This window comes from Kogia breviceps, chromosome 14 (genome assembly GCF_026419965.1).
Source record: "Kogia breviceps isolate mKogBre1 chromosome 14, mKogBre1 haplotype 1, whole genome shotgun sequence".
NCBI classification, from domain to species: Eukaryota; Metazoa; Chordata; class Mammalia; order Artiodactyla; family Physeteridae; genus Kogia; species Kogia breviceps.
In genome coordinates this window covers 65,486,714-65,511,263 of record NC_081323.1, presented here as the reverse complement: position 1 = coordinate 65,511,263, position 24,550 = coordinate 65,486,714, and the positions used below count along the sequence as shown (strand labels likewise).

At 45.8% G+C, this 24,550-nt stretch overlaps 1 protein-coding gene across 2 annotated transcripts in view; it reads right to left on the bottom strand.

The window, feature by feature from the left end:
* The window catches only part of BMERB1 (bMERB domain containing 1), a 107,987-nt gene that overhangs the window by 21,555 nt on the left and 61,882 nt on the right, over nt 1-24,550 (bottom strand). For both annotated transcript variants that reach the window (XM_067013455.1, XM_059038311.2), the window contains one exon: nt 17,762-17,885. In XM_067013455.1, coding sequence (XP_066869556.1) covers nt 17,762-17,885 — 124 coding nt within the window. The remainder of the gene's footprint in view (nt 1-17,761; nt 17,886-24,550) is intronic.

Sequence of the window (24,550 nt, the reverse complement as noted above, 5' to 3'; positions counted from 1 at the left end):
AAAGTCTAAAATTTTCACTAGCTGGCCCTTTATAGAAAAATTTCATCCTGATCCTAATCTTTGGGGAAAAAACTTGGAAAGTAATCAGAGACTAACCAAGTTCTTGGAGCTGGAAGAGCTCTCACCTTATACAGATGAAGAAGTAAATGCCCAGAGAGGGGAATATTGATCATTGAGTCATTGATTTGCTGAGTTGTCCAAAAAACTCAATCATCTAGACAACCTAGATGATTATTGACAGCCTACTACATGTGGGCTTCCTGCCTCAATTTTCACTTCTGAGAGACATCAGGAATCAAGCTGGCTAAGGTTCCTGGCCACGGGGTGGGCCCATGGGGCTCTCAACCACCTGATGCTTTGACTGAGGGCCCAGCCTGCTTTCTCCTCTGGGAACCAGTGGGGGATTAAGCTGTGCGCAGTGAATATGAGGTCAGCCAACAGATTTCCTGCAGCACCTGCTAATGTGATCTGGCAGTTTCTGCTAGGGCATTTGTCCTTCACATCCTTCCCTTTACTAAGAACATACTAATTTTTGTGATTTCATGTATTTTCTACTTTTATTCCCCCAGTCTCTTGCCAAGAAGAGTGCTTAGACTGAGATACGTAAGTCATCCCCTTGGATGGCTCAGCAAGCTGTGAAGGGTTCTGGTCCTGGGTTTCCCTAATCCTAGCCGTGAGGCTCTCGGCTGAGTGGTCCACAAAGAATTAAAGATGTGGACAAAGATTAAACTCCAAACAGGTAAGATAGAGAGATGAAGGGAGAGGGGAAAAGGAAAAGGAGGAGGAGGAGGAAGAGGAAGAGGAGGGGGGAGGGGAAGGAGGAGGGGAGAAGAGGAGGGGGAGGAAAGAGAAAAGAGAGGAGAAGAGAGAAAAGGAAACACCATGAATGTCCAACAATAGGGCATCAGTTACGTATATTACTTTCCAACGAAACAAGGAAGAACTCTGCAACCGTTTAAAAGTTATTGCTGGACAGGGACTTCCCTGGTGGTGCGGGGGTTAAGACTCCGCACTTCCAATGCAGGGGCCTGGATTCTATCCCTGATCAAGGAACTATAGATCCCACATGCATGCCACAACTAAGGAGCCCACCTGCCACAACTAAGACCCAGTGCAACCAAATAAATAAATAAATAAATAAAAGTTATTGCTGGCCAGGCTGCAGTGTTTTCTCAAGAGGGTCCCAGGAGAAAACACAACCAACACAGAATGGATGTGGTAAGATACAAAGGGTTCCCAGAGTCAACAAACAAAAACAGAGGGTGCCCAGTTATAGTCAGATTTCAGATAAATATGGAATCGTTTTTAGCATAAGAATGCCATGTATGATCTTGGGAACATGCTAAAAAACAATCTGTCATTGATCTGAAATTCAGATCTAACCAGGTGTCCTGTGTTTTCTCTGCAATCCTACAAGAAGAGGGAGGCCAGATTCTGGATTTCAGCATTATCACCTAAACTGTTGTTAGCCCAGGGGGCCTGCTCTGTGCAAGGTAGGAGAGAAATCTACTTCAGCCACAAAGGTTGGAACAGTGGCCTCATCTCCCAGCCTGATCCCTCTCCGTTCCCCCCGGACGGTCCTCTGCTGACAAGTTCGAAGTGATGTGGGAATTTGAGAAGACACAGGAGAAATAGCAAATACGGCCAATGGACTAATAAGAGTAGAAAACTGGGGACAATGTGGAAACATATGTCAGGGGCCTTGAAAACATTTAAACTCTAGTCTAGTGATTCCATTTCTAGGATTTCATCCTAGGGAGATAATTAAGGGTACCATAAAGATTTAGCTATGATTATGTGCAACAGAGCCTTGTTTGCAATAGCAAAACACTGGAAGCAACATAATTGTCAACAATAACAGAGGGCCGCTTAAATAAAGGATGGGATGTGTGCATACGAAATTCTACCAAGGTATTAAAATTGATGCTCAAAAGAGATGTTATTGATACAAGAGAATAAACCATGTCAAAAGGTGGTTAAGAAATGTTAGGATCCAATTTTGCAAAATACAGATGCTTAGAAAAAAGACAGGAAGACTTCATTCAAAATGTTACATTTGATTATTTTGAGGGATTTTTTTTTTTTTTTTTTTGACTGCGCCACGCAGCTTGTGGGATGTGATCTTAGTTCCCTGACCAGGGATTGAACACGTGCCCTCGACAGTAAAAGTGCAGAGTCCTAACCACTGGAACGCCAGGGAATTCTCTTGAAGGAACTTTTATTTCCTTCATCGGCTTCTCTGTATTTTAAATTTTTGTTTGTTTTTTTCAACATGCATGTATTATCTGGATGATTTTTAAAGTTTTTTGTTTTTTGTTTTTAATTACCATGGGCCACTCCATGGCCGGTCACTATAGCTGCAGCAGAAGGTCCTCTGTGCCCTTGTCTCTTGAGCCTCACTTCTAGCCATAGAGCCTGCATTTCGGGCTAGCAGCCTGCCTGCATGCCTGTGTGGTCCTGACACGCACCCTTCAAGCCTTTGCTCCCTTCAACCCATCGCTCATGCAGAACACCTTTGTTTCAGTCTAATTCCTATGCAGCCTTCGGGATGGCCCCAGCATCTCCTTCCAGAGTCTTCCTGATGCTCCCAGTCTGCATCACGTCCTCTTCCTTCAGCTGCACAGCCCCTCACCCCCCCGATAATCATCTGGGCACTTGTGTTTCTCCCTAAATAGACTGCACCCTTTAAGGGGCTTTGCCTCTTTGCTCTGTGATTCTAGCACGTCACACATGCCTGACACATCGCATTAAATACGTGATGAAGAGAGGAAGGCAAGCTGGCGGGCAGGCACAGAGGAGGACACACTGTCCTGGACATTTATTGAAACAAGGCCTCAAGACTGCAAGTGCAGATGGAAAATTCTCAAATCCCATGATAGAGACCCCATCAGGGTAATAGCATCTATCAAAGGCAGTGAGTCATCCCCAGAGAAATCCAATTAAACATCCGTATTTCAAGTGATCCTGCTCTGCATTCTGCTATCAATACTATTTATATTCTGAGCTCTCTCAGCATTTGGGCCTCCTGTGCCTTCCATTGTCTGATCCCAGCTGAGTTCCTGCCAGAGCGACCATGTCTTCTCCCCCAAACCTTCCCTCCCACTCCCAAGTTCATCTTTCTTTCCTGCTGACACTAACAAAAGCTAACATGCATTTGAGCAGTTCCCAGGGGTCAGGAACGGGGTCCAGCTCCATCTCCTTAAATCCTCACTATCTATAGGGCAGGTATTATCATTCTCAACTGTATAGAAGGCTCAGAGAGGTTAAGTACATCACCCAAGATCACACAGCTGGCAAGGGATGAAGGCAAGATTTGAAAAGAAGACAGTTTGACTCCAGAGCCCTGACAATCACCACTATGACAAACTGCCTAGAAATGTCACCCAGATGTACCAGGTTGTCCCCTTCTCTCCTAGTACCCCCATCCTTTGCCCCGTCCTTGCTGTCAGGAGCCTTTTAAAATACTTTCACCCACTGGCCATTCCAAAATGTGAGCTTTCTTGGGTGATGGGTTTAGCCCCATCCCATAATTTCCATTAGCGGTCAAATCTGCCTCAATATTTCAAAGTGTTTTTGAAAAAAATAAACCAAAATGAATAAACATCAAAATGTTTTTGAGATGGGCAGTAGACATTTTCCCCAGTTTTGTGTAAAGTTCAAGTAAAAAAAAAAAAAAAAAAAAAAATCTTGGGAGAAAATCAGGTGATTTTTATTGATCTCTACCACACAATCAATAAAAAACTGTGGGCCTGCTACTGGAAATGCAGCCTTCAGATAAATCCCCTGATTACTCCTTGTGGTCAGACTGCTGGCTGGAAGCGCCACCTATACAGGAAATTCTAAAGTTGTCATTCCTTTCATCTGAGCATCTAACGACAGAAGGAAAAAATCTTAGAAACACAATCTGCAAACTCCAAGCCCCAGGAATGGCTCCCTGCCCAAAAGGTAGCCTATGGATTTGCCAGCACTGTCCATACTCTTAGCTTAGCCCTGCTCCTCCTATGAAAAGAGTACCCCTGTGTAAGCCCTGGATTATCTACAATCACCACCCACAATTTCCCTTAGACCCACTGCACCATCAAAAGCAGATCTGCTTTTGATGATAAGCACATTGACATTTAAATCACCCTCATGTTTATTCAGCACCAGTGATTAGTGGCCTTCTTTGTACGGAAGCAATATCCCAGGGCTTGGCAAACCACAAAGATACAGCAAGTTTCCTCTGCTGGATCCTCCAAAGCCAGGACAGGGCAGGGGTGTAAACAGTGGTGCTTCTGGCAAATATTTAACGACTGGCTAGGAGTCCGGGAGGGAGGGAGAAGCCTTGGTTTGTGTCATTTGCCAATATCCATGGTGTAAATAGTCCCACCGTGGCAGGTGTGGCAAGATTCCTGAATATCACTGGCTAGACCCGACAGGTGGGCAAATTGGAGAATGCCTCTTTAACATTATTTTATTTATTTATTTATTTATTTATTTTTTGCGGTACACGGGCCTGTTGTGGCCTCTCCCATTGCGGAGCACAGGCTCCGGACACACAGGCTCAGTGGCCATGGCTCACGGGCCCAGATGCTCCGCGGCATGTGGGATCCTCCCGGACCGGGGCACGAACCCGCGTCCCCTGCATCGGCAGGCAGACTCTCAACCACTGCACCACCAGGGAAGCCCTTTAATTTTTTTAAAAAAGTATTTTGTCGATTTTTAAATTTTTATTTATTTATTTATTTATATTTGGTTGCACTAGGTCTCAGTTGTGGCAGGCAGGCTGCCTCACTGCAGCTCGCTTGCTCCTTAGTTGCGGCACACAGGCTCCTTAGTTGTGGCATGCGTGTGGGGTCTAGTTCCCTGACCAGGGATCAAACCCTGGTCCCCTGCACTCGGAGCACAGAGTTTTATCCACTGCACCAGCAGGGAAGTCCTTAACATTCTTTAAATATTAATTCAACACTTATTTAAAAGAGAAGCTGAGTGCTGTATGGGGTAAAGATTATCGGTGGCAATGATGGTGATGATGATGATGATATGATGATAATGATGATTTTAGCTACTGTTTATTTAGAATATACTGTATGATAGGCATTAAGTGCTTTATACAGATTATCCCAGTTAATTCTTGCATGGGTTATAACAATGCTTCAAGGTGGATACTATGTGATCATCTCTCTTTTATAGATGAAGATCCTGCAGCTTTTAGAGTTTAAGTGGCTCAACCAGAATCACACAGCCAGTTAATTGGTGGCGCCAGGATGCTAATCTAAGTAGTGCCACCAGAGTGCACAGGTTAAAGTAGTGAGAAGTCTTTCCTTTACTATTCCAAAAAGTCTCTCCTTTACTGTTCCAAGAAATTCAGCTCTGACACCAATTTAGCATAACCATCTTCAAAAATACAAAAATCCTGTAGATAGCACAACTCACTCTATTTAGAAGGCTGTTTACAGACCATCTCCTGTTACATACTGACGAATGACCCTTTGGAGTGCAACAGAGCAGGACCCTATGGGGCCTTCCCAGGACAGGACCCCTCCCCCACCCCATGACCTCCACCTGCTTCTTGTTTGTAGTAAAACTTTAGCCTCCTAGGCCTTCCCCAAGTTCCAAAGAATAAACTTAGAGAAGTGAGAAAATGCTGCAGAAACAAAGGAAAACAAGTCAAGACAAAAGAATCATAGTTTAGCCATTAAACAAAGTCAAGAACCTTTAGTTCCTTCTCAAGGGCTCAAGATAATATCCTGAGCCATGTCCTTGAGCTGTTTTGCAGATACTGGAACCCCGCCAGGTGGAAGAAGTTAACTGTACGCTGCCCACAAGCCTGTAGACCCCAGATCAGTGGGAACAAGAGGTTGATGATGTTGACTCCCGATTACCTCACCACCAACCAATCAGAAGAATGTCCATGAGCTGATCATGTACCCCACAACCACCGTCCCTCACCCTGTCTTTAAAAACCTTTCCCTGAAAGCCATCAGGGAGTTTGGGTCTTTTAAGCACTAGCTGGCCTGGACTCCTTGCTTGGCATTTGCAGTAAATGCTCCACTTTCCTTCACCATGACCTGGTGTCAGTAGATTGGCTTCACTGCATGCAAGCAAGCAGACCCAAGTTGGGTTTGGTAACAGAGGAAGTCTCGCTTTTATAATGGACAAAAGTTGGAATTTTGGGTTGCTTAACACCCAAACTCTAGTTCTTGGGGAAACTTTCATTGTGTCAGTCCTCATTAGAGAAGTTAAAAAAGGGAGCACACCCTCTTCCCCACACTCACCTAACCAGAAGATCCTGCCCAAGACCACTGAGCAAAAGACACAGAGATGAAAGGACAGTGAGGCTGGATCTGTGATGTCCTGCAACAACGGTTGTGGCATGCTGGCCAGACTGGTCCTGTGGTTAGCCTCTGGAGCTCTCTGGATTCCTACCCATTTTCCAAGCCTGGCCCTTAAGACTACCTTTGGTTCTATGAGTCCTCCTCCCACCCTACCCCACCCCTAGCCTTCCCGTAAATCTTTTTCTTTGCTTGAGTCAGGCAGCGTTGATTTCTGTTTTTTGCAGCCAAGTACCCTAACTGAAACAAGCTTCTCTCCCAAGCAGCTCCTGCCTCTGAAGGAAGTGCTGAAGGAGACAACTTTCTCCATCTTATGTCACTTTAGTGAGTCTGCAGATACCTGGACACCTTGGCTAGCTTGCCCCTTAATTCAATTCTGGACAGAACGATATCAGTAAGAGGGTATTACGAAGGGCTTAGGATAAGATTTGGGCTTGTGTTAGGTGCTTTGGGGGATGGTTTAAAGGAAGTGGGCATTTACTCTGGATTGGATGTCATCAGGAAGTGGGGGGAATTCTCTGATAGGGCATCTTAATTCTTAGCCATAAAGTGAGAACGGAGTGAGGCTAAAGCTGAGATTGGTAAAGAAGCAGCTGCAGTCGCTCAGATGAACCAGGATATGGATGTTTGGTCAATTTTATGGTTTGGACAATGTTCACAACTTATTCACTTTCAGACATACTTGTGAAGTTGTCTTGTCTTGGTCTTGATCTATCTCGGTCTTAGAATGGCCTCATTTGATACTGGCAATCTGCAAAATTGTTTATGTTCAACAGAACACCTTGGCCTAGAGAAGAGCTAACTTATTATAAGAGTATGAAATCCTTGACTCTAGGGACCAGCCCCACCCACTTGCATCTTCCCTGCAGTGCTCTGCTCTGCACAGTGCCTGGCATGCAGAATGTTCTCTGTGAGTGCTGGCTGAACTCAATTATGGGCCCAGGGAACTTGGGACCTGGCTCTATGAGGACCATGCTGAAGCGTAGTTTCAAATTTTAAACACGTGACTCATACACCTAGAGAATGAACACTTGTCAAAAATGTATTTAACCCATTCAAGAGGGAACCAATAAGATGGTAAAGCTCATTCCCAGAGCATTTAAGGAACTGGATTTGAAACAGGAGGGAAGGGGGCAGGGCACGACCTCTAAAAGAATGACATAGCCCTTGAGCATACGACATAAACTGGTTAGAACCAACTAGGTCCAAGACGGTGGAAGATTCACCTTCCAGTGGACCTTGAGCCTCATTATATGCTCATTGTAATACATTAGCTAAATGACACACCCACGGGTGCCACGGCAGTTCTGAGGCCAACCATAAAAGGTCAAGAAGTGGGCAGTGACCCAGTTCCTGGAAATTTCTGCCCCTTCCCTGACATAGTTGGAATAATCCTCCCGCTCATTAGCCTATGAAATCACCCAGGCCATAAAAACTTACCACTCCAGGGCTTGGCTTCCCTGGTGGCGCAGTGGTTGAGAGTCCGCCTTCCAATGCAGGGGACACGGATTCGTGTCCCGGTCCGGGAAGATCCCACATGCCGCGAAGTGGCTGGGCCCGTGAGACATGGCCGCTGAGCCTGCGCGTCTGGAGCCTGTGCTCCACAACGGGAGAGGCCCGCGTACCGCAAAAAACAACAACAACAACAAAAAACCCTAACCACTCCATACACTGCCTCCAGAGCTCTGAGGTGGGTGCCTGCTTTAGTTGTCAGCTGTCCCCAAGAGCCCTCCAGAGTCCAGAGAAGAGCTTTATCTTTCCCGAGAAGGACTGTCTCAGATTTTAGCTTGTGTGTTTCGGGCTTTGGCTCTACAGCGATGGTTCTTAAAGAGCCCTCACCCATTTGTCCTCTTTCCTCTGACATGCAGCTCCTGGGCAGCGATGAGGCAGTTCCTAAACCAGGCCTCGGGTCAGTGCCTCTTCTTGCCATGTCCTGGCCAGGCCAGGATGGGGCACCAAGTGGCCTCCTCTAGCACCATGGGCCGTGGGAGTTCACATCAGCAGTTTGCCTTTTAGAAGAAGTGCTTCTAGCTCTACTTTTAACATTCCCTCTCACTTCTGTACTGACATGTCACCTTCCTGGATTGCCAGGTTTGAGGAATAACTGGTGTTGGTGGTGTGTAACATGATTTCTGTGTCAAGGGGCACGTGCCCTGGTTTCTCTCTTGGTTGCTGGCAAATTCTGAGCTACAGGGAAATGCACTGAGTATATAAATGTTCTTGTCCACGATTCCTCCCTTAGATGATGTAGATGCCGATGGTAGTGGACCTATTGTAAATATATACATATAGAGGCAGTTAAGTGCTTCCAGGTGGGTTGCATAAGAATCAGGTCCTTAAATACCTCCCAATCTGATGAAATGATAGAAAGGAATAAAGAAACATTTCCCAGAAAGGAATACATTTATTTTTTTAAATTTATTTTTGTCCAAGTGGTGAGCTAATGGTAGTGTTGCTTCTTTGCATGTGATCAGTGTGAACATTCAGGTGCTTTTCATGTGACATTTGTGAGCCACAAATACAAAATTGCCATTTGAATTCAGTCTGGCTCCCGGGTGGTGTCAGCCACTGTCTGTCAGGTGAGGGAGAAAGGGACTAGGGCTCCCTCTCAGTGCCAACACATGCAGACACCACACCCTGGCTCTCCTGTGCCCTCAGGCAGCATGCTAAGGACAACTCTGTGGCCTGGGGCATACGTGTCACAGTATAGGATTGCCGTTCAGATGTTTTGTACCCCTTTCCTTTCTGACGTTGTCTCCTTTTTTTGTACCAATCCAGCTGGGAGAACCTTAGCCAATGCTGGAAGTGTGACTGAATTACCTCTCTTTTGTGACCCTTGTACAGCTTAATGTGCAATAAAGGAAAAGTTATATCTGTAAAAAAAAAAAAAAAAAAAATCTAACCACATCACATTTGGGGGCCTCTCACCTCCTGAGATGGCCCACGCTCTGCCCGTGGAGCGTGTTTCTCCCTTGGCCGCTCTTACTTTCTGAGATGACCCCATGCCCTGGGGCTGCTCTTTGTTTTCTTGTTGTTGTTATTTTTTTTTGTTATTTTTTGCGGTACGCGGGCCTCTCACTGTGTGGCCTCTCCCGTTGCGCAGCACGGGCTCCGGACGCGCAGGCTCCGCGGCATGTGGGATCTTCCCGGACCGGGGCACGAACCCGTGTTCCCTGCATCGGCAGGCAGACTCTCAACCACTGCGCCACCAGGGAAGCCCAGGAAAGTAACATTTAATGAGCACTTATATTGTGGCAGGCACTGCAGGGGTGGGCACTTAATAAACATGATCACTTTTACTCCTCAAAACCACCCTGGGAGATATTGGCTGCATCCCATTTGACAGATGAGGCAGCTGAGGCTCGGAGAGGTTAAGGTATCTATTCGAGATTGCACAGCCTACAAATGGCAGAGCTAGAATTCAAAGGTAGGTGGTGTCAGGTGTAGGTGCTGCCTCTCTTTTTATCAGAAAGCAACTCTGTCAAAGACCAGGACATTTAGTAATGAAAAAAACAGGCTACCCTTCCTTTGGCAGAACCCAAACCAGGAACGTCTTGGATTGACCTAATCTCATTTGAAACCTCTGAGGAGTTTAGAGGACAAAAGGACCAAGAGTGGGCCAGAATTCCAGGAGCAAAGATCTGTGTAACTGATCACTCAATGACTAGCAGCCAATTAAACAAAGTCAAAGATGTAAATCCCGATACTGTCTTAATGAGTGGCTGTGCTGTGTAGACCCAAACCACGAAGGCAAATCTGTTAAGTTGTTTGTATTTTTCCCCCTCCCATTTCTCTTTGAGCAGCCTGTCCTGGAAATATCAAGAGAGGGCTGGTTCTTATTTGAAGAGAAATGAGACCCAGGCAAGCATTATCTGATTCTGGGCTAAGTGCAGAGCAAAGAACTGAGTGCTCAATTGAGATCAAGTGATACAGACAAGCACCTCTCAACCCCAGCTGCCACTCAAATCAGCAGTTTCCCAGAGACAAGCAAAGACAGGGGAAAACCCTTAATTGTCAGGCCACTGTGCATGCATTACTGAGCATGCTCTCCTTCTGTCTCATAAGATGTTTTTTTTCCTTTGGGAGATTTCAAAGAATGATGAAGACTCAGCATCAGATGAAGCGATGCAGGTTCTCCATATAGTGTATGTTGCCTTCCCCTCCGCTCAGCCTCACCACGGCCATCTCTGTCACCGTCACTGCCACCCTGGGAGTCCAGCTCTGCACTTAGCCCTTAAATGAATTGCCGTAGTCAGTTAACGTGATCGGCTGAATAATGTCCCTCCAAGGTATGCCCATCCTAATCCCTGGAACCTGTGAATATGTTACCCTATATGGCAAATGGGATTTTGCAGGTGTGATCCAAGTAAGGCTCTTGGGATGGGGAGATTATCTTGGGTTATACAGGTGGGCTGATGCCAGCAGAGATTGGACGATCCCACTCTGTGGTCTTTGAAGATGGAGGAAAGGACCACCAGCAGGGAACACGAGAAACAAGGCTCTAGAAGCTGGAAAGGGCTCGGAAAAGTATCCTCCCCTGTAGCCTCCAGAAGGAGCTTAGCACTGCCGACACTTTGACGGCAGCCCAGTGAACCCCATTTCAGACTTCTGGTCTCCAGAATGACAAGGGAATAAGTGTATGGGGTTTTTTGTTTGTTTTTGTTTTTTGGTTTTTGTTGGCCATGCCATGCAGCTTGCAGGGTTTTAATTCCCCAACCAGGGATTGAACCTGGGCCCTTGGCTGTGAAAGTGCAGAACCCTAACCGCTGGACCACCAGGGAAGTCCCTGTATGTTAAGTCACCAACTTTGTCTAATTTGTTACAGCAGCCACAGGAAACTCATACGCTTCGTAAAGTGTTTACACTGCAAGCTGCTATGTCACACAACCACTCTGTAGGAATACTATGGACTGACCCACTTGAAATGAGTCAGGCACTAAAAAAAGAAGGGAAGTCAAGCTCTTGCTCATTTATTACGTAAATAGTCACAGAGCACCTACTCACATTAGCCATGTGTTGGGTGCTGCCAATATTGCTGAGAGTGAAAACAGCTCAGCCTGTGTCCTCATCAGGGACAGTGTCGAGCAGAAGAGAGATGGGGAACACGTGCTCACACTGATGAACATAGATTTATAAATGGAGGAAAGGCTTCTCCTTAGAAGACCCAAAGGATCTTGGTTATGGTGATAGGATGGGACACAGCCTGGGAAGTGCTGGGAAGGCTTCCCCTCGGAAGTGACCCTGGATCTGAGCCCTGGGGGGAGGGGGAGAGTTAACCAGGCGGGAGGGGGGCATCCAGGCAGAGGGAACAGCCCCCACAAAAAAGGCTCCCTTGGAGGGGGAGGGACTGAAAGGAGGCCTGTGGACAGCAGGGGTGGGGGCTGCAGGGGGACAATGGATGAAGATGAAAAGGGGGGAGATGAGGTGGGAACAGACTGATATGAATGTTCTGGGATATGCCTCCTGACATTCATGTGTGGGAGTTTCTTCTGTGATGATGGAAATGTTCTACAAAAATGTATGCTTTCCAGTGGGATAGCCATCAGCCACAATTGACTAAAGAGCACCTGAAATGTGGCCAGGACTACTGAAGGACTGCATTTTAGGTTTTATTTAATTTTAATTAATTTAAATTGAAATAGTCACATGGGGCTAGTGCATACCCAACTATACAGAGCAGCTCGAGGGTATACCCAGGAGAGAAACTGCTGGATAGAGATATATAGATCTGTTGAGATAGATAGGTAGGTAGGTAGGTAGGTAGACAGATAGATAGATAGATAGATAGATATAAACTTCTTATAAGGATTCACAGGATTATAGAGGCTAAGTCCCACGATCTATAGTCTCCAACCTGGAGACCCAGGAGAACTAATGGTGTAAGTTCCAATCCAAAAGCTAACAAGCCCAAGGCCCAAAAGGAGTTGATTTTTCAGTTCAAGTCCAAAGGCAGGAAAAGATCGATGCCCCAGCTCATGCAGTCAGGCAGGCAAAGTTCCCTCTTACTCAGCCTTTTTGTTCTATTCAGGTCTTCAACAGATTGGATGAGGTCCACCCACACTGGGGAGGGCAATCTGCTTTATTCAGTCTACTGATTCAAATGTTAATCTATTCCAGAAACACCCTCACAGACACACCCAAAATAATGTTTAAACAAATATCTGCGCACCCCATAGCTCAGTCATGTTGACACATAAAAGTAACCATCATAGGACTCTAATACAGTGATCCCTTTCCCAGCTCACCAGGGCCCAGAGGAGATCCTTAGGGCCAAGAGCATGAAATCCTTTATTGTAAGACAGCCAGAGCTCCCTGAGAGAATTTCCTTTCCTGAAGCTTGTTCTGACTTCGAGAAGCAACTTGGAACAGCAGAAGCCCATCCACTGGGGGCTATTTTTTCTCCATTTGATCAGCCCAGATCCCCAGCCTCATCCCTATTTCCCCGAACACTTAGAAATTCAGGGGGGTCCTTCCATTCAGAGGTCTCACCTGGGACATTCCCCATCCTCTCTAGCCTCCCCATCCCTTTCCTCTTCCCTCGAGGTCTCCTTCCTCCCTTTCTTCCTCAACTCCTCAAATTCTCATATATTTTGTCCAAGACAAATTGCTTTTTAGATCTTTTGCAGTTAAAGACATTTCTGCCCACCTGATATGTACAGTGGCTCTGACAATGCTGACCCGTTCTTAGGAGATGGTATTTAAAACCCAGAGTGCATCCAAAGTGTCTCGAAACTGCCAAACGTGGCTGAGAAGTGTCAAGTTATATTAAATGCACATGCTTCATTTCGCCCTTGGCTTGAAGCTTTTCCTAACAGGCTTCAGAATTATCAGCTCATTAAAGGGATAAAGAATGCAGGTGTATAAAAATTTTTTTAAATAACAACAACAATAATAAAGTCAAGGCCCCAGAACAGAGCTGGACTTGATGAGTGAGAGCCACTCCCCAGCTTCTCGGGGAGAGGGGTGTTTTCTCTGTCTTCTCTGGAGATAACAAAGCAGCCCTGTTCCTCTCTTCTCCCTCAAAGCATGTTATTAACAATTAAAGGAGGGAAGGGAATTTTGATGTGATTATTACCTAGGAAGAGCCACCGACTTTCACGTGTCCTCTCTTTCCATCCCTTGTGACAGTGCTGCCAGGGAAATAACAATGTCCCATTGTAAAGAGGGGAAAACTGAGGCTGGAACAGGACAAAAGATTTTCTTTTTAAAAAAATATTTATTTACTTATTTGGCTGCACTGGATCTCAGTTGCAGCATGTGGGATCTAGTTCCCTGACCAGGGATCGAGCCCAGGGCCCCTGCATTGGGAGCACAGAGCTTTAATCACTGGACTACCAGGGAAGTCCCTTAAAGAAACTTTTTTTTTTTGGTCACGCGCCACGGCCTATGGAATTTTAGTTCCTTGACCAGGGATTGAACTGGGGCCCTCGGCAGTGAGACCCCGGAGTCCTAACCACTGGACCACCAGGGAATGCCCAACAGGGCAAAAGATTTGCTCCAGGGCCCAGAGTTGATAAGAAGTAGAACTGGGGTTCAAAACCAGTTGAGAGACTCTATAGCATCATGGTTGAGATCATGGACTCTGGGCCCAGAGTGCCGGGGTTATATCATCATCTGCTGTTTCACAGACCCTGGGCAACCCGGGGCAAGTTACTTGACCTCTCTGTGCATTAGTTTCCTCATCTATAAAATGGGGAGGGAGGATGCTGTATGTCTAGTTGCAGTAAGGATTAAAGGATCAATGCATGTAAAACACTTAGAACACTGCCCAGCATAGCAAGTATTTGAAAAGTTTACAAGTCATGTTCTCTCTACCACCACACCCTGAACCTCTGCCAGGTTCTAGGGCACCACCACTTCACCGCACTTGGTCCTTCTTAATAAAATTATGTGACTTGGGTCCAAGCCCAGAGTCTTGAAATATTGGAACTCAAGGACTGTGCTCCTGAAATCTGTCCTTCACAAGCCCATCTCCCCTGCCAGCTGCAGCTCTGACTCATTAATTAGAAGCTGCCGCCGCCAAGAGCAAGCTGAGAGACAGAACCCACTGTCCCTTTTATGACAATCCTGCAAGAGGGTGTAAAATGAAGATAACCGCCCCCCACCTCCGAAGATACTTAATTTTCTGAAACCCAGATAAATAGCAGGACCAGGCTTGTAGAGAAGGTGCGGAAGAGTTGAGGCAGAGGCCAGCGGAGCTGCAGGAGGAGTTATGAAAAGCTAATGGTGTGAGTCAGTGTTGGAATTAAGGGTGAGAAAATGAGTCTGAGGTTGTTGACAGCCTCCGCAGGCCAGGATGGCGAGAGGCATGGAGATGGGGCAGCAGCAGGAGGGACTGGGAGGTGGGTGGCATGGAGGATTGAGGGTGGAACAAAGGAGCCTTCAAGTTTTACCTCCTGGACATTTGCTGCCAATTAAAGCGGCGTTTTCGTGATACTAAGGTGTTTACTGACTCATCCAAATGAAGCTTGTAAAATTGCCAGATTCAAGAGGGAAATCTCTAAACACCAGTTAGCGACTTGGAAACTAAGGGACAAGCAAAGGGAGGACATTGAGAGCAGATGCATTGGGTGTGCGGTGGAGACACATGCCCACCGGGGTCACTCATAGCCCTTCTCTGAACCTGACCTTGTGAACCTTAGGGAGAGCAGGTATGCTGGAGGTGCTCCTGCTTCAACCTTCCATTAGCAAGCATTTTTCGTAGGTTACGTGATAATGTGTGCACAGGGCTTAGCCAAGGCCTAGATCTGTGCTAAGGGTTCTGTAAATGTTGACCCTTGAGGTCCCTGAGAACCCTTAGAGGAATAAGGCACTACGTCAAATTCCCAGCAGGTAAACTTGAAAACCTTGACTAAGTTGGAGCTCATCATTTTAGGCTTCAGATAAATCACTTCTCAGAGAAAGGGTATGAAAAAGTCCAAAGTCTGACTCAACAGAATGACTTCTGTTTCCACCCGACTCAATTCAAGATGGTACAGAACAAGACCAAACCCAATGTGGGATTGTGGGCATCCAACGAGGAGTTTGTCTTTGCACTCTAGAAGAGCAAGGCAAAGAGAAAAGGCATCCTTCTGCTGGGAATAAATAACAGGCTAACTTAGGGTTCAGGGCTCTGCCTCTGAGATAGACACCTCAGGTTCAAGTCCCAACTCCACCCATACTAGCTGTTGACCTTGAAAATGTTATTTCGCCTCTCTAACTTCAGTTTTCTTATCCATAAAATAGAAGGAATAGAAACACTCCCTCAGGGGTCTTATGAGGGTTCAAAAAGCTAAAATAAGTGAGCAAATGCATATAACACACATAGCACGTGTGCAGTATAACAGTGCTTGTGGTACACAGCAGTTCTCTTGAAGCCTGTCATGTGCCCAAGGTCACAGACAAGGATGCAAGAGAGCCAGGATGACCCTGAACCCACTCTTATGAGTTCACGCTGAGAGGAAGGCAGAACAAACAGAAGCTGTGACTCCCAGGGGAAAGGGCAAGAGAGAGGGGCCAAGAAAATGGAAACTCATGAAAGAATAATGCTGAACGTCGGGGGTGTTGGGACAGCAGCCTTTAAACCCATTCTCGAAAGAATCAACACCGCAGGAGACGGTAAAGTGGGAAGACACCCTCAGCCGTGCAATATGATCTGACTCATACAGTCTGCACGGGAGCTGAGGGTATTAACCTGATTACTTCCCAGCAAGTGTGACAAAACCAATCTCACCCTGGTTATTACAGCTACAGTCATTGGGACTATTTCAGTCAAGGGCTGTCACATTCCCATCACTCCGAGCTTCCCCACCTGAGCCTGTAAATGCTTAGTACAGTCTGAAATTCTATTTCCCTCTTACCCTATTCCAACGGGTCTCGTGTGTGTGTGTGTGTGTGTGTGTGTGCGTGTGCGTGTGCGTGTGTGTGTGCGTGTGTGTGTGAAGGGAAGCTATTGGGGTCAGGATGGAGTGTGAAAGAACAATTTTTGCACATTCAACAAATACTAATTGGCCTAATAAGTGCCAGGCAGTGTTCAAGATGCTGGGAAAATCCAACAGTGAAGATGAGATGTAGGATCCCTGTCCTCAGGAGCTTATACTCTTTAAGGCATTATCTTGGCAGATATATTCAGAGCTTCCCTCCTCTTCCTTCATTCCTTCCCTCCCTCCCTCTTTCCATCCTTCCTTCACTTATTCACTCACTTAATAAAAACTCTGGAGTCAGACTGCATCCTACCTTGGCTACTTATTAGCTAATGCAACCTTGGGTAAATTTCTTAACCTCCAATTCCCTCTTCTCTAAAATGGAGGCAAGAATAGGACCCACCTGCACCGTAAGCCCGATAGGTAGGTGAGGGCCTGGCTCTGAGAAAGAGCCAGGAAACTGAATTCAACAATGGTCCACACACAGCCTGTTAGCCCGGGAGGCTACAGATCATCATCTGATGAGGTGTTTATCCAGGTCTGAGTGGGCCATGATCTCTATCCTGGCCATCCTGGAGTCCATCATGCATCTCTGAGATGGACAAGGTGGTGTACCTCCAGGCAAGGCTACATACTCTAAAGGCGGGGCCTGGGGGGAGCCCTCATTATCATCCACCTCTGTCTGCAGGCTGCTAGCAAGACTTCCGGGGGCCAAGAAGCCAGCCCCTCCCCTGAAGTATGTCACTGAGACCCCAAAATATGTCCCGACTGCACTGACATCCTTCTGTATGTTTTAGATAATTTGATTTATTCAAGTGTCAACTGTTGACATTTATCTCTAAGCAGTCGGACTCACGGGCAACATGGGGAAATTTAGTGAGGTCACAAGTCAAGAGCTTGGTGCAATGCTTGGCCCAGGGCTAGAGCTTGCGTGTTAGCTAAGCTTGTCACTGAGCACTTGCTGTGCATGTGCCAGGTTCGGGGATAATATGTACATACACACACGCGCATGCACACACACACACACACGATGCAAAGGTCAGTAAATGTGCAGTGACAGCCGTCGTCACAAAAGCAACCTTGGCCCTTCTGAGCACCCACAGGCTGAAGGGAGCTCTTCAGTACTTTAAAGAACTCACATTCTCTGTCTCCCTTCCTTTTAAAACACGGGGAGTGTATTGTAAACACTAGTGATATGTTTTTAATGTTAGAAACAATGTGTAAGAAGCTTAATTATAGTTTTGGAACAAAATATAAGTTCTGTGCTCTTTGAGAATACAAAAAATAAAAATTGGAAGCATAAAAATAGAAAAAAGACAGGAAAGCACTAATTTAATCATCTTGTATAGGGCCATATATTGACTAATGGTTATATACTATGAAATAGAGGAATAGATACCCACGTCTCTAGGTGGTTGTGAGAATGTATGTAATACCTTCATTCCGGTGCCTGGCACACAGCAATAAACAGTAAATGTCAGGTTCTCTAGTGTCCTCCCCCTCCACACCCCTTCCTTTTCTCTGCCACATCCCCCAGGCACTCACATAAACCTGAGCTCAGACTCCCGCCGGACCAAGACTTCCCGGAGACGCTGGATTTTCACCATCTCCAGCTCGATCTCCTCTGGTCTCATGGTTGTCTCTGCCATGGAAATGATGTCCAGCTGATCTGTGCAGGAGACACAAAGCGCAGGCATCAGGACCCCAAGGCTGCATGGGTTTTCAAGAATTCCCTCTGGACAGCCTCCTCTTTGCCCCAGCAACCTTCATACCCCAAGAAGGCACACAGATCTCTGCCAGTGCTGCAAGTGTGTATTTGTGAGCCAGCCCTTTGGAAACTGGAAAGCACGTTTCCATGGGAACCCTGTTACAAGGCAAGAGGAGGCTCAGGAGGGGTCACCAAAACTTGTTCAAGGTTATACATATGGCCTTGACAGCCCTGCCTGGTCCCCGCTTCTGAGCCCCTGGTCCCTTTGACCACAGCCTTTTCACCCTCTCCCAGTCACCAAAGACCGACGCCAACTTTAGGCAGAAAAAAGTTTATAATAATTCTTTTAGCAATACCATTAATAATTATAGGAATACTAAGTAATGTGATAGTAATATGAAATAATACGGGTTTATTGTAGAAAATTCAGATAATACAGATAAGCAAAAGAGAACAAAGTAAAATGTCACCTATAACCCCACTGCCCAGAGGGAACAACTATCCACATTTTGATGGACATTCTTCTGATCTTATATTTATAATTAGAGTTATATATATTGCCATATAAGTAAAACCATATATTAAAAAACTATATATATATAACCATATATATATACCACATACATATAGCCATATATATTATCATATATATAGAAAGACACTATATATAAATATATCTGCATGTATGTATGTATAGATGCATGTATGTTAGTTCACTAGGGCTATCATAACAAAAACTGAAGCTGAACAGCTTAAACTACAGACATTTATTTTCTCCCAGTTCTGGAGGCTGGAAGTCCCAAATCAAGGTCTGGCAGGGTCAGCTTCTGGTGAAAGCTCTCTTCATGGCTTGTAGACAGACACCTTCTCCCTGTACTCACATAGACTCTTTGTGTTCATGCAGAGAGAGAGCTCTCTGGTGTGTCTTCTTATAAGGACACTAATCCTATGGATCAGGGCCCCACCCTTAATGACCTCATTCAATCTCAGTTACTTTCCCATCTCCAAATCAGCCACACTGGGGATTAGGGCCCCAACATATGAATTCATGGGGGACATAAACACTCAATCCTTAATAGTACGTATGCATGCGTATACATGTATATACATAGTTCCTCATATATCGCCGCTAACATCTTGGTGTACATTCTTCCAGTGCACACATATGGTAATTTATGTGATTATATATATTATATAGGTAGTGAGCATATATAGGGTAATATATATGGTTTTATACATGTGTTTTATATATATAATGTCATATATAAACACATCTATACTTTTTTAAAGAGTGGAAAAACATACACAAAGATGTTAGTAGTTAGATGTTATATATCGGGCTTCCCTGGTGGCACAGTGGTTAAGAATCAGCCTGCCAATGCAGGGGACATGGGTTCGAGCCCTGGTCTGGGAAGATCCCACATGCTGAGGAGCAACTAAGCCCGTGCACCACAACTACTGAGCCTGCGCTCTAGAGCCCGAGAGCTACAACTACTGAGACTGCGTGCTTAGAGCCTGTGCTCCACAACAAGAGAAGCCACCACAGTGAGAAGCTCGCACACCACAATGAAGACTGGCCCCCACTCGCCGCAACTAGAGAAAGCCTGCGCACAGCAACAAAGACCCAACTCAGCCATAAATAAATAAGTAAATAAATAAGTGTAAAAAGAAAAAAAAAGGACCAAGTTAAATTTAAAAAAATAAAAAAGATGCTATATATTTATACGTATGTTATACACACACACATACCATCATGGAGGTCTGGTTTTTGTAATATAAAGTTAGGATCTCACCATTTTATTACCTGCTCTTTTCACTTAATGACATTTCACGAGCGTTTCCACATGTCCTTGGATGCTCTTCCCCGGCAGCAGTGTGAAAGGCTGTGTGGTGTCTATTTGTGGCTGTATCATGAATCACTTCACCAAATCCCAGACACTTAGGTTGTTTGCTGTTTCCCCCACTAGAAGAAGCAGCCCTGTGATAAGCATTCTCAGAGATCAATCTCCCCGTGCCTCTAAGAGGTGCCTTTAGGCTACATTTCCAGAGTGAATGGCTGGGTTTGGAAGGATGTAGTAGTCTACTGCTTTTTATGGGTAGAGGAGATGTAGAGAAGGAATGTTCTTGCTTTACTCCGAGGTCTACATCACATCACCTGCATCTGCTAACTCCTTCCACCTTGGGCTGTTGTGAGGATTGAATTAACCAAGGCATGTCTCGCTTGATGAACGGTTACGATTACCTTTGTTATCACCCCACTGTGCCACGCCATCTCTTTTAATCCTCACCACAAGCCAGAAGGACGAGGATATTCTCTTTCTTAGTAAACAAGGAAAATAGCTCAAAGCTGGCAAGGGAAGGGGCTGAGCCCAGGTCTGCCTCTAAAACACATGCTCTTTGCCCCATCATTGCTGCCCCTTCCTCACACAGGCATTCTGAGTCCGATACCCCCCTATCCATTCACATCTTAGGGTTGAAGGCAGTGTCTTACTTTTCTGTGGCCGCCATAACAAATCACCACAAACTGGGTGGCTTAGGACAGCAGGAATTCATTCTTTCACAGTTATGGAGGCCAGAAGCAGGTCTGTGTTTTCTCCAAAGGCTCTAGGGGAGGCTCCCTCCTTGCCACTTCCAGATCCTGGTGGCTCCTGGCAATCCTTGGCTTGTGGCAGCATCACTCCAACCTCTGCCTCTGTTTTCACATAGCCTTCTTCCCTGTGGCTCTTTGTATCCTCCTCTGTCCTTTACTGTCTCATTGCACTTAGGGCCCACCCTAATTCAGTATGATCTCATTTCAATCTTTATCTTAATTCTCCCTGCAAAGACCTTATTTCCAAATAAGGTCACATTCTGAGGTTCTGGGTGGATGTGACTTTTGGGAGGACACTATTTAATCCACCACAGTGATGAATGGTCACAAGCGTACAAGCTCCCTGACAGCAATGTCACTGTCTCCAAGAGGTTTAGTCACTGTGCATGGAGCACAGCTGTAGCTGGAAGCAGCAAGAGTCCCAGGAGGCAGCTGGGGGTGGTGGGGATGAGTGGGGTGCGGTGGGCAGGGGCAGTGGGGCATGGTGAAAACCAGCTGGGGGTCAGAGTTAGAGATCCTTGGTCTGAGGCCAGTCACCAGCTGCATGACCTTGAATGAGCCCTTTTACCTCTTAGCATCACATTCTTCCTTTGCAAAATGGGATTCAATAGCTATCATGTGCTACACTGTGCTGCAGGCTTTACATATACCATCTCATTTAATCCCTATTATAGAAGATGGAGCTGAGGCTTAGAGAAGCAAAGTGACTTGGACAACTTCACAAAACCAGAATGCTGCAGAGGCAGAATTCAAATCTAGCCTCTGCCTCTCCCTCCCCGCCCCCCCCCCCCTCTCTCTCCCCTTAACTGCCTACCTTAACCACATTATACAGCCTCTGGTGAGGGTTAAACGCACTTATGGATGTGAACGCGCGTAGTTAACCGCCCCGCAGATATAAGTATCCTCATTTCTCACACATCATGGTTTAGATGGGCAACCTGATTTCCGTGGGACACATGCTGAAAATGGCAACATACCCTGGGGCAAAGCGTGGGACAGAGAGAATTAATCACACTCCATGGATTGGCATTTTACCTCCATCCTTGGGGGAGGACGGAGGCGGTGGCACTGCCAGGCTCCAGGTGCTGAGATGAACATTTAGCTTTGACTTGGGGCAGAGGATGGAGCTGATACGTCTGTTGAAAAGTCTTGCTCATGGATGCTTTCCTTCCCCTGGAGAAAGGAGCAAAGCCTAGCCCTCAAATCAGACATGGAACAGTTAGAATTATTTCTCTTAGTGACTGCTCTGTGCCAGGCACTGTGCTAGGCTCATTACAAACCTTATCTCATTTGATCTTCACGACACCCCAGCTGAGGAGTTAGCCAGCTACAACCAGGGGGCCAAAGCCAGCCCCCTCCCTGATTTTGTAGATAAAGTTTTATCAGAACATTGGCCACGCTCATTCATTTGTCTATTATTTATGGGTGCTTTTGAACTACGACAGCAGAATGAGTAGCTGTAACAGAGACTGGCCCACGAAACCTCAAATATTTACTATCTGGCCCTTTACAGAAAAAGTTTGCCAACCCCTGCACCTCGACCCTAGATGGTAGATGCTATCATTTCTCCAGTTTAAATGTTAAAAAAACAAACAAACAAAAAAACCAGGTTTAGCCAGTAATGATAACAGCTAACATTTATTGAGCATTTATCACATGCCAGGATCAAATCACCTTATTTAATTCCCCAAACAGTCCTGGGTGGTAAATACACTTAGCATCCATTTCACAGATGAGCAGATTGAGGCTCAGGAAAAGGAGTAAGTGATGGGGCCAAGATTTAAAACCAGCTCTGTCCTACCCCAAAGCCCTTGTTGTCATCAATTCTATTCATTTAAGAACTACCTCCCCACTTAAGAAGTACCATCATCACCTTAACAATAGAGAAAACTGAGTCTATTTTATTGCATTAGATACATGGAGAGTAGCTGTTTTTAAGAGTTAGCAGGTGCGGTGATTATCTGGGGAGCTCTAACCCCAGGGATTAGCATACACCTGGGTTGAGGGGTGGAGGTCATGTCCAAGGACCTTCATACAGAGGTCTTCAGACCAGACTCTGGGAAATGCTGGTACAGGATGTGAGTAAGTGAATATCATGCATGCTCGGTTTCTTTTCAGTCTGAACTTGTGTAATAGAACTAGCATGATGGAAACCTTGACGACATTTTCCAGCTAGAAGGCAGGCATCCAACATCTGCCAATGAAGGTGTCCACGAGGAGGACAAATCCTGGAAGGAGACAGACGAGCGTTTCAGGCCAACTAGAGAAGACAGTTGTAACAAGGCTCTAAGAGAGAGCAAAGCATGGCTGTGTAGAGACAACGAAGCACGAAGGCACAGAAGTCCCCAGGGCTCCAACTGCCATTGCTGTCAGTTAGTTTCCAGCAGCTGAGTCACTTCTGGGGGATGAGGCAGCTAAATCCATCTTTTTATCCCCAAATGCCACACCAGGGAGATTCATGCCTCATGAGCACAGCAGCACCAGCAAACAAGAGCTGAGCACCGGACATGACTGGGATGTGCCAGCAGGTTTAATCATTTATCTTGAAAATTTAAAGCTACCCGGGGACAGGACGGAGGCAGTGGGGTTGGCAAATGAGGGCTGACAATCTCCTAGAAACTCGTAATTCAAATACAGACGAGAAGGAAAACTTCTGGGGACCAAAGAGAAGTCTTCCCTGGTTCGTCTTTTCCAGCCATGGGTTACAGTAGGAAGTCAAGCCCAGGGTCCCCTAGACAATGCCCACTTTTGCTTCTGCTTCCTAATTTCATACACCCAGAGCTCTCTCATATTAAGCATTACTAGGAGTCCAGCACTAACTCATCATGCTCCTAAATACCTTGGCAGGTAGGTACATTCATTATCACCCTCTTTTTTTTTTTTTAACATCTTTATTGGAGTATAACTGTTTTACAATGGTGTGTTAGTTTCTGCTTTACAACAAAGTGAATCAGTTATACATATACATATGTTCCCATATCTCTTCCCTATCACCCTCTCTTTACAGGTTAATAAGATGAGTCTCAGAGAACATAAGTGATTGGTCAAGGTCACTCAACAAGTGAGTGGCACAGACCCAGGTCTGTCTGATTCCAAAGCCCAGGCTGTAGGACAAAGGGCTACAGAATAGTGTTTCCAAAACCTCAATTACTATACAGAATTTACCACAATTATGTACTATCTGTTAAGGACTGAATGCTTGTGGTTCCCCCCAACCCCGCCTCCCAAAGTCATATGGGTTTTTTTTTGTTTTTCTTTTTAAATTTATTTTTAAATGTTGGGGGTAGGAGTTTATTAATTAATTTATTTATTTTTGCTGTGTTGGGTCTTCGTTTTTGTGCGAAGGCTTTCTCTAGTTGTGGCCAGTGGGGGCCACGTTTCATCGTGGTGCGCGGGCCTCTAACTATCGTGGCCTCTCTTGTTGTGGAGCACAGGCTCCAGATGCGCAGGCTCAGTAGTTGTGGCTCATGGGCCTAGTTGCTCCGTGGCATGTGGGATCCTCCCAGACCAGGGCTTGAACCCATGTCCCCTGCATTAGCAGGCAGATTCTTAACCACTGCACCACCAGGAAAGCCCCAAAGTCATATGTTGAAATCCTAACTCTTAATGTGACAGTATTTGGAGGTGAAGCATTTGAGAGGTAATTAGGGTTAGGGGAGGTCATGAGGGTGGGGCTCCATAATGGGATTAGTGTCATTATAAGAAGAGACACCAGAGCTTGCTTCCTCTCTCTGTGCTCTCCACCATGTGAGGACACAAGAAGACAGCCGTCTACAAACCAGGAAAAGGGTCCTCACCAAACACCAGATCTGCCAGTGCCTTGATCTTGGACTTGCCAGCCTTCAGAATTGTGAGAAATAACTGTTATTTAAGCCACCCAGTGTATGGTATTTTGTTATAGCTATACCATCAGGTACTCGATATTTCTTTACGTTGACTTTTTTTCACTCACATAAACTCCTTAAAGGAAATTTCATTATCACATCCATAAATAATAGGCCACCATCACTTGGTATAATTAGAAAATAGCCATAAC